General features: G+C 47.2%; 1 protein-coding gene across 1 annotated transcript; it reads right to left on the bottom strand.

The window, feature by feature from the left end:
• Nucleotides 1-1277: 1277 nt before the first annotated feature.
• On the bottom strand, nucleotides 1278-7238 carry LOC137348017 (syncytin-2-like). Its single transcript, XM_068013087.1, has 2 exons — nucleotides 6409-7238; nucleotides 1278-3796 (listed from the first exon to the last, which is right to left on the bottom strand). Exon 2 carries the CDS (start codon nucleotides 3034-3036, stop codon nucleotides 1843-1845), a length of 1194 nt encoding a protein of 397 aa, XP_067869188.1. The 5' UTR covers nucleotides 3037-3796; nucleotides 6409-7238; the 3' UTR covers nucleotides 1278-1842.
• Between the last annotated feature and the right edge of the window lie 3574 nt (nucleotides 7239-10812).

Raw genomic sequence — 10812 nt, 5'->3', positions numbered from 1 at the left:
TCCTGGAAACAGGGCAGTGAGCTATCCCGGAAACAGGGCAGTCAGTTATCCCGGAAACAGGGTGAACAGTTACCCTGGAAACTGGGCAGTCAGTTACCCTGGAAAAAGGGCGGTCAGTTACCCTGGAAACAGGGCAGTCAGGTATCCTGGAAACAGGGTGATCAGTTACCCTGGAAACTGGGCCGTCAGATACCCTGGAAATAGGGCGGTCAGTTATCCTGGAAACAGGGCGGTCAGTTACCCCGGAAACAGGGAGATCATTTACCCCGGAAACAGGGCGGTCAGTTACCCTGCAAAGAGGGCAGTCAGTTATCCCGGAAACAGGGCTGTCAGTTATCCCGGAAACAGGGTGAACAGTTACCCTGGAAACTGGGCAGTCAGTTATCCTGGAAACAGGGTGATCAGTTATCCTGGAAACTGGGCAGTCAGTTACCCTGGAAAAAGGGCGGTCAGTTACCCTGGAAACAGGGCAGTCAGTTATCCTGGAAACAGGGTGATCAGTTATCCTGGAAACAGGGCAGTGATCTATCCCGGAAACAGGGTGAACAGTTACCCTGGAAACTGGGCAGTCAGTTACCCTGGAAAAAGGGCGGTCAGTTACCCTGGAAACAGGGCAGTCAGGTATCCTGGAAACAGGGTGATCAGTTACCCTGGAAACAGGGCAGTCTGTTCCGCTGGAAACAGGGCAGTCAGTTATCCTGGAAACAGGGTGATCAGTTACCCTGGAAACTGGGCAGTCACTCACCCCGGAAACAGTGCACTCAGTTTCCCCGCAAACTGGGCAGTCAGTTACACTGGAAACAGGGCAGTCAGTCAACCTGGAAATAGGTTAGTCAGTTACCCCGGAATCAGGGCAGTCAGTTCCCCAGGAAACTGGGCAGTCAGTTATCCTGGAAACAGGGCAGTGAGCTATCCTGGAAAAATTGCTGTCTGTTATCCCGGAAACAGGTTGAACAGTTACCCTGGAAACTGGGCAGTCAGTTACCCTGGAAACAGGGCAGTCAGTTATCCTGGAAACAGGGCAGTCAGATACCCCGGAAATAGGGCGGTCAGTTATCCTGGAAACAGGGCGGTCAGTTACCCCGGAAACAGGGAGATCAGTTACCCAGGAAACAGGGCAGTCAGTTAACCTGGAAACAGGGCAGTCAGTTATCCCGGAAACAGGCAGTCAGTTATCCCGGAAACAGGGTGATCAGTTACCCTGTGTGAGAAACGTAGCCCACTTGATAATAATTTACACCAAGTCAAACTCTGAAGAAGTAAGTTTATTTAACGGTCTTGCAAGATCGGGTGTCCTACAAGCAGGCACACCGATCAACATATTCAGTTCATGTTTATACAATACAAATCCATTTGTCCACGCCTTTATTTTACATTATTGGTTATAACGTATTATGACACTAACCTATCCTATGGTTGCCACAGTCTCCTCCTCTGTTTACTTCTCCCCCTACTCTAACTTTCTAGCCCCGAACTCTTGTTTTTGTTTTACCTTATTTGGCTCTCCATTATGTGTTTTAACTTGCAGCTGTCAGCCTTTATCTTAGTGGGGCAGTTTCTTATTCACTACATCCTTTGTTCTAACTCTTGCTGTTTCTCTGTTATCTGTCTAAGCAAAATTTTTAAGTGATGTACTGTCCCAAGGTCTGTCCTTACAGACCCTTATCAATTCTCTTTGTCAGTGATGTACTGTCTCAAGGTCTCCCCTGACATATCCTTATCAGTTCTCTTTTTCAGTGATTTCATTATGTTGTGCACAAATGACTTCTTGGTAACTTTCCACAAGCTGTAGAAACAACATTTCAGTATTTCTTATTCTCACAATTCCCCCTTTTCTTTTACTTAATCCTTGTTGTTTTCTACATACTGCGGAGGGTTCTCATATGTCCTCTCAAATCCTCTGAGCATTATTTCAGCCGCCTTTTCAATGTCTGTATTTCCGTTGATACTATCCAATTTGTCATTACCTAACAGGTATATACTTTCTTCCTGGCCTCTTTGTATTGACATCTGCTTTGTCAAAGCTGTCTCAATCAATCGCTGTGTCAGCCCTCTTACACAAGGAATAATACAACACCCGATGGCTATTAGTATTCCGACAACCATGATCAGGGAGGTAAAAACCGAGATTATCATGCCTTTCCATTTTCCAAACCAGGATTCAAGCCACCCCGTCAGGGAAGTGTCTGCTCCTGAATTTTCAGCCATCTCTTCTGCTAAAGTTGTTAACCCTTGCAGTGCTCGGGTGATTGAACCATCGGGTGCTGTGTTATTTGGGATAAATGTGCAACATTTCCCTCCTAACATTATACACACGCCTCCCTTTTTTGCTAAGATCATATCTAGAGCCAGTCGATTTTCCCAAGCCATTCTACTAGTGGCATCTAATTGTTCAGCTATACCTTTTACCGCATCTCTAGTATAATTTATAAATCTTTGTTGGTTGTAATAAATATAAGTTATCCAATCTACATTTTTGTTAATAGTGACCCACCAAAACAAAGACTCGAAACCGGCGGTTATTTGGTTCCGGGCCTTGAATTCATCAGGTACCCCTCTTGGGACCCCTATGGAATCCAAGTACACCTGGTCGTCAAAAGAGTTCGCTATCGCTTCCCTTTTACCCCTTTCCCTCGTTATTATCTTTTGTTTCTCAAATGCCAAGGTGAATGGTATTGCCAATTGAACAATTGCGCACGTCACCTTCCACTGGGAGGGTAGGGTCTGTCTCAGGATTTTTCCTCCGCAATACCACCATAAATCCGCTCTGGGGACATTCAATGATGAGTAGTTCCCTCCCCTGACTCTTCCAGTTACGTCCTCAGTCTCTATGCATGACTTCAACTCTCCCATATTTCTGGTTAGCTCCGCACCGTGTTGACGTACGCATGATGTGTGATTCACACTGGTGGCTAAAAATGAAGGGGGAGTCCTTGAATCCTTTTTCTCTAGGGGAGGGAACATTATTGACAAGGATATGCAAGTTTGAATACACCAAGCCGTCTTATCCTGATATAGGGCTAACATGCATTCCATGCCCTTTCGGTCACGCTCCCACCCCAGCGGGAAAGGTACTACTTGAGCTATCGGTCTACCAGATGCACAAGCATAGCAATTGTTTTTGTTCAAACTTTTTACAGGTAATTTTATCCATTCTACCCAGGCATTTGTGTCCCCGTAACCGGTTTCTATCTCAATTGTCTTTCTCAGGTCCTTTACCTCTATTATTTTTAATATGTTAGGATCGTTATGAGAGGTCCCTTTTAGTTTGTTAGATGGTTTACCAATCTTATCTATTGTTACCTGAAAACAACATTTTAATTCACCTTTCTTTTTCCCTTCTCTAACTGTTACTCCAAACACCTTGTTGTCTAATTGGAAGTGGGTAATACAAAAACATCCAACCCATTTTATTTCCTGGCTACTTTTGAAAAGAAAGAGAGAAGGCACACAATATTACAGACAGTATTTCCGCGCTCGCGCCGTTATATTAAAAAAAAAGTTCATTACTCAAAGTCTTTTTAGCTTTATTTTCAATGGTTCTTCTGTCAATTCGGTTGTCCAAGTTCCTTCCTCGGCCGGGGGTTGTACCGGCCCCTTGATTCTTGTGTAGTGGGTCCAACCTCTTTCTGCCGTTCTTATGGCTGTTTCAGTGGTTAGGAGAGTCTGGTATGGTCTTTCCCAGTTCAGTTGTAGTTTAGTCTCTTTCCACGATTTCACCAGAACCCAATCTCCTGGTTGGATCTTGTGTACTGCAAATTCGAGAGGTGGTGTCTGTGTTAACAGGCCTTGCTTCCTGAGGAATGACAATGAGGAAGACAACGCCAGTATATAGTTCTTTAGAAACGAATCTTTAGTTTCTAAGGTTGGCATCTTGCCCCTGGTTCCCATATCGGGTAATCCGAATAGCATTTCATAGGGGGACAGTCCCACATCTTTTCTAGGGGCTGTCCGAATTCTGAGTATCGCTATAGGTAAACATTTTGTCCAGGGTAGCCTTGTTTCAAGTATCAGTTTGGACAGGTGTTTCTTTAAGGTCTGATTCATTCTTTCCACCCGCCCTGAAGAGGGAGGGTACCAAGGGGTATGGAAGTCCCATTGGATTCCCAATCCCCTAACTATTTCTTGTAATAGCTTCGAGGTAAAATGACTTCCTTGGTCTGAAGTGCTGTGGCTGCCACAGCTTGCACACACTCTGGCCATCCCTTTTAGCTATTTCATTGTGGTTTCTGCCACTTAAAATCAAAGCTCAGCAAAGCTACTATTCCTCACTTTGCTATATTTCCCATTAAGCATTGTACCATGCCTAAAAGCAAATATAAAAAAACTCAGCAACTGCTGAATCAGAAGGGTAGGCTGAGCCACCCTCTAACAAGGGGGCGTGCATTAGCCTGGTCGGTCTGTTTTTCATTCTAACTTTGTCATGTCTGGGTGATAAGAAGAGTGCTGTTGAAGTATAATGTCTCTCTCTCTCTCTCTCTCTCTCGCTGTACCAGCTGCAAGGCCAAGTTGCCTCTGCAGCCCTGAAGTTATGAAGTCATTTCTGATAAGCTGTCCCTCCCGACAGCACTGAAACTAGCTTGTTAGCAGTACATGACTGATTAATTGTTTCAGGGTAGGCTGAGCCACCCTCTAACAAGGGGGCGTGTATTAGCCTGGTCGGTATGTTTTTCATTCTAACTTTTCCCTAGGATTGTCATGTCTGGGTGATAAGAAGAGTGCTGTTGAAGTACAATGTCTCGCTCTCTCTCTCTCTCGCTGTACCAGCTGCAAGGCCAAGTTGCCTCTGCAGCCCTGAAGTTATGAAGTCATTTCTGATAAGCTGTCCCTCCCTACAGCACTGAAGCTAGCTTGTTAGCAATACATGACTGATTAATTGTTTCATCTGAAATGTTCCCATGTAATTCTGTTCTTAAAAATTCTAAAATCTAAATTCTGTTCTCACAGTCCCCCCTTTTGATTCTTCAAAACATTTTTTAAAAATCAATCCTTTGATCCCACCTAGGTGCCTTTAATGGTCTCTATTTGTCTCGAAACAGCCTTCAACACCCAGAGGGGTCGCACTCAATACGCCGCCTGCTTGTGCCATAAGAGGGGCCTGCGGTAACTCTGTAAAGGCATACGTTTTGCAGGGGCTTCAACTACTTGTTTACAACAATGCCTTTTACTATCAGATTTCTAAGGTCTTTCATCTGGCCCCTATGGCCGATATTATTGTTCTGCCACTGCGGGTCTTGATTAGGGTATTTTTGTTCAGCTGGTTCGTTTCCCCCTACCCCGGGAGGGTTTTCTCTTTCCCAAATTTTCAGGGGTCTTCTACGAGGACTTTCATTTCCTTTTCAAACACTCTTACCTCTCCTGACGTTAATGGTGCACTAACAAATCCAATTTCATTATTTCCTATTGGTACCTCTCTCAAGGGCATCATTGTCTTAGGAGACTCTCTGTCTCTATCGTCGTCGTTATCGTCGGGTTTAGGGGTGGTCCTTCTTGCTGTCCTTAGATCATATTTGGGTCTTTTTCTCCTTGGTTTTTGACTCTAAATCCCAATACTCCAACATCCGTCCCAATGGACTTTCTGGAGGGATGTTGCCGGCAGACTTTCCTTGTCTCCCATCGTCTTCCTTTTTAGACGATTTATTTCCCATGGTTAACTGAAGGGTCTTGTACCCTACGGTATTCACCTCCTAGCAGAAGGGTCTTATACCTTACGGTATTCACCTCCTAACTGAAGGGTCTTATACCCGACAGTATTCACCTCCTAACTGAAGGGTCTTGTACCCTACGGTATTCACCTCCTAGCTGAAGGGTCTTATACCTTACGGTATTCACCTCCTAACTGAAGGGTCTTATACCATACAGTACTCACCTCCTAGCTGAAGGGTCTTATACTGCCCCACAGTATTCACCTCCTAACTGAAGGGTCTTGTACCCTACGGTACTCACCTCCTAGCTGAAGGGTCTTATACTGCAGTACTGAGAAGGTCTTATCCTACAGTTAACCAGTATTCACCTCCTAACTGAAGGGTCTTATACCTTACGGTATTCACCTCCTAGCTGAAGGGTCTTATACTGCCCCACAGTATTCACCTCCTAACTGAAGGGTCTTGTACCATACAGTACTCACCTCCTAGCTGAAGGGTCTTATACTGCCCCACAGTATTCACCTCCTAACTGAAGGGTCTTGTACCCTACGGTATTCACCTCCTAGCTGAAGGGTCTTATACCTTACGGTATTCACCTCCGAACTGAAGGGTCTTATACCACACAGTACTCACCTCCTATCTGAAGGGTCTTATACTGCAGGACTGTAAAATTCACTCCTCAAGGACTTTTGGTACTTAGAAGGTCTTATCCTACAGTTAACCATAAGTCACCAAGATAATACTTAAAAGTCGTTTTTCTTACCTTGGTCCGTGCACGGAGTTGCCTGACTTCACATGTGTACCTGCCGCACTAAATACTCGTTCAGAGTGACTTCCCTAGGATCGTTTTCAGTCAATTACTCGGGTCCGCTACCAACGAGATAAACGAGACCATTTTTAAATTAACGGGACGCGTCTTCTCGTCTGTCGTCGGCCGCGGTCCCGGCAATGATGAAGAGATCCCGGACGAGCCCCCAATTGTGAGAAACGTAGCCCACTTGATAATAATTTACACCAAGTCAAACTCTGAAGAAGTAAGTTTATTTAACGGTCTTGCAAGATCGGGTGTCCTACAAGCAGGCACACCGATCAACATATTCAGTTCATGTTTATACAATACAAATCCATTTGTCCACGCCTTTATTTTACATTATTGGTTATAACGTATTATGACACTAACCTATCCTATGGTTGCCACAGTCTCCTCCTCTGTTTACTTCTCCCCCTACTCTAACTTTCTAGCCCCTAACTCTTGTTTTTGTTTTACCTTATTTGGCTCTCCATTATGTGTTTTAACTTGCAGCTGTCAGCCTTTATCTTAGTGGGGCAGTTTCTTATTCACTACATCCTTTGTTCTAACTCTTGCTGTTTCTCTGTTATCTGCCTAAGCACAATTTTTAAGTGATGTACTGTCCCAAGGTCTGTACTTACAGACCCTTATCAATTCTCTTTGTCAGTGATGTACTGTCTTAAGGTCTCCCCTGACATATCCTTATCAGTTCTCTTTTTCAGTGATTTCATTATGTTGTGCACAAATGACTTCTTGGTAACTTTCCACAAGCTGTAGAAACAACATTTCAGTATTTCTTATTCTCACACCTGGAAACTGGGCAGTCAGTTACCCTGGAAACAGGGCAGTCAGTTACCCCGGAAACAGGGCAGTCAGTTACCCTGGAAAAAGGGCAGTCAGTTTTCCCGGAAACAGGGTGATCAGTTACCCTGGAAACAGGGCAGTCAGTTATCCGGGAAACAGGGCATTCAGTTATCCCGGAAAAATGGTGATCAGTTACCCTGGAATATGGGCAGTCAGTTCCCCTGGAAACAGGGCAGTCAGTTACCCTGGAAACAGGGCGGTCAGTTACCCTGGAAACTGATTAGTCAGTTCCCCCGGAAACAGGGCGATCAGTTATCGTGGAAACAGGGCAGTCAGTTAGCCTGGAAACAGGGCAGTCAGTTACCCCGGAAACAGGGCAGTCAGTTACCCTGGAAACAGCGTAGTCAGTTATCCCGGAAACAGGGCAGTCAGTTATCCCGGAAACAGGGTGATCAGTTACCCTAGAAACAGGGCAGTCAGTTACCCCGGAAACAGGGCCGTCAGTTACCCTGGAAACAGGGCAGTCAGTTATCCCAGAAACAGGGTGATCAGTTACCCCGGAAACAGGGCAGTCAGTTCCGCTGGAAACAGGGCAGTGAGCTATCCCGGAAACAGGGCAGTCAAGTATGCCGGAAACAGGGTGAGCAGTTACGCTGGAAACTGGGCATCAGTTACCCTGGAAAAAGGGCGGTCAGTTACCCTGGAAACAGGGCAGTCAGTTATCCTGGAAACAGGGTGATCAGTTACCCTGGAAACTGGGCAGTCAGTTACCCTGGAAAAAGGGCGGTCAGTTACCCTGGAAACAGGGCAGTCAGTTATCCTGGAAACAGGGTGATCAGATACCCTGGAAACAAGGCAGTCAGTTATCCTGGAAACAGGGCAGTCAGTTACCCTGGAAACAGGGCAGTGAGCTATCCCGGAAACAGGGCAGTCATTTAACCCGGAAACAGGGCAGTCAGTTATCCCGGAAACAGGGCAGTCAGTTATCCCGGAAACACGGTGAACAGTTACCCTGGAAACTGGGCAGTCAGTTACCCTGGAAAAAGGGCGGTCAGTTACCCTGGAAACAGGGCAGTCAGGTATCCTGGAAACAGGGTGATCAGTTACCCTGGAAACAGGGTGATCAGTTACCCTGGAAACAGGGCAGTCAGTTATCCTGGAAACAGGGCAGTCAGTTACCCTGGAAACAGGGCAGTGAGCTATCCCGGAAACAGGGCAGTCATTTAACCCGGAAACAGGGCAGTCAGTTATCCCGGAAACAGGGCAGTCAGTTATCCCGGAAACAGGGCGGTCAGTTACCCTGGAAACAGGGCAGTCAGTTACCCTGGAAACAGGGCGGTCAGTTACCCTGGAAATAGGTTAATCAGTTACCCCGGAAACAGGGCAGTCAGTTACCCTGGAAACAGGGCAGTGAGCTATCCCGGAAACATTGCAGTCAGTTATCCCGGAAACAGGATGAACAGTTACCCTGGAAACAGGGCAGTCAGTTACCCTGGAAACAGGGCGGTCAGTTACCCTGGAAACAGGGCAGTCAGTTATCCTGGAAACAGGGCAGTCAGAAACCCTGGAAATAGGGCGGTCAGTTATCCTGGAAACAGGGCGGTCAGTTACCCCGGAAACAGGGAGATCAGTTACCCCGGAAACAGGGCGGTCAGTTACCCTGGAAACAGGGCAGTCAGTTACCCCGGAAACAGGGCAGTCAGGTACCCTGGTAACTGGGCAGTCAGTTACCCTGGAAAAAGGGCAGTCATTCACCCTGGAAACAGGTTAGTCAGTTACCCCGGAAACAGGGTGATCAGTTACCCTGGAAACTGGGCAGTCAGTTACCCTGGAAAAAGGGCGGTCAGTTACCCCGGAAACAGGGCAGTCAGTTATCCCAGAAACAGGGTGAACAGTTACCCTGGAAACTGGGCAGTCAGTTACCCTGGAAAAAGGGCGGTCAGTTACCCTGGAAACAGGGCAGTCAGTTATCCTGGAAACAGGGTGATCAGTTACCCTGGAAACAGGGCAGTCAGTTCCGCTGGAAACAGGGCAGTCAGTTATCCTGGAAACTGGGCAGTCAGTTACCCTGGAAAAAGGGCAGGCAGTTATCCCGGAAACAGGGTGATCATTTACCCTGGAAACAGGGCAGTCAGTTATCCCGGAAACAGGGCAGTCAGTTATCCCAGAAAAAGGGTGATCAGTTACCCTGGAAATAGATTAATCAGTTACCCCGGAAACAGGGTGATCAGTTAACCCGGAAACAGGGCAGTCAGTTACCCTGGAAAAACGGCATTCAGTTATCCCGGAAACAGGGCAGTCAGTTGTACCAAAAAAAGGGTGATCAGTTACCCTGGAAACAGGGCAGTAAGTTACCCCGGAAACAGGGCAGTCAGTTATCCTGGAAACAGGGCAGTCAGTTATCCCGGAAACAGGGCAGTCAGTTATCCTGGAAACAGGGCAGTCAGTTATCCCGGAAACAGGGTGAACAGTTACCCTGGAAACTGGGAAGTCAGTTACCCTGGAAAAAGGGCGGTCAGTTACCCTGGAAACAGGGCAGTGAGCTATCCCGGAAACAGGGCAGTCAGTTATCCCCAAAACAGGGTGAACAGTTACCCTGGAAACTGGGCAGTCAGTTATCCCGGAAACAGGGCAGTCAGTTATCCCGGAAACAGGGCAGTCAGTTATCCTGGAAACAGGGAGATCAGTTACCCCGGAAACAGGGCGATCAGCTCCCCTGGAAACAGGGCAGTCAGTTAACCTGGAAATAGGGCAGTCAGTTCTCCTGGAAACAGGGCGGTCATTTACCCTGGAAATAGTTGAATCAGTTACCCCGGAAAATGGGCAGCCCGTTACACTGGAAACAGGGCAGTCAGTTATCCCAGAAACAGGGCAGTCATTTACCCCGGAAACAGGGCAGTTAGTTATCCCGGAAACAGGGCGGTCAGTTACCCTGGAAACAGGGCAGTCAGTTATCCTGGAAACAGGTCAGTTAGTTATCCCGGAAACAGGGCGGTCAGTTACCCTGGAAACAGGGCAGTCAGTTACCCTGGAAACAGGGCGGTCAGTTACCCTGGAAATAGGTTAATCAGTTACCCCGGAAACAGGGCAGTGAGCTATCCCGGAAACATTGCAGTCAGTTATCCCGGAAACAGGGTGAACAGTTACCCTGGAAACTGGGCAGTCAGTTACCCTGGAAACAGGGCGGTCAGTTACCCTGGAAACAGGGCAGTCAGTTATCCTGGAAACAGGGCAGTCAGATACCCTGGAAATAGGGCGGTCAGTTATCCTGGAAACAGGGCGGTCAGTTACCCCGGAAACAGGGTGATCAGTTACCCCGGAAACAGGGCGGTCAGTTACCCTGGAAACAGGGCAGTCAGTTATCCCGGAAAAAGGGCAGTCAGTTATCCCGGAAACAGGGTGATCAGTTACCCAAGAATCTTGGGCAGTCAGTTACCCTGCAAACAGGGCAGTCAGTTACCCCGGAAACAGGGCAGTCAGTTACCCTGGAAACTGGGCAGTCAGTTACCCTGGAAAAAGGGCAGGCAGTTATCCCGGAAACAGGGTGATCAGTTACCCTGGAAACAGGGCAGT

The sequence above is a fragment of the Heterodontus francisci genome, chromosome 33 (assembly GCF_036365525.1).
Source record: "Heterodontus francisci isolate sHetFra1 chromosome 33, sHetFra1.hap1, whole genome shotgun sequence".
Classification (NCBI taxonomy): domain Eukaryota; kingdom Metazoa; phylum Chordata; class Chondrichthyes; order Heterodontiformes; family Heterodontidae; genus Heterodontus; species Heterodontus francisci.
The sequence above is the reverse complement of the archived record's forward strand: the minus strand, read 5'-3'. Positions and strand labels throughout refer to the sequence as shown.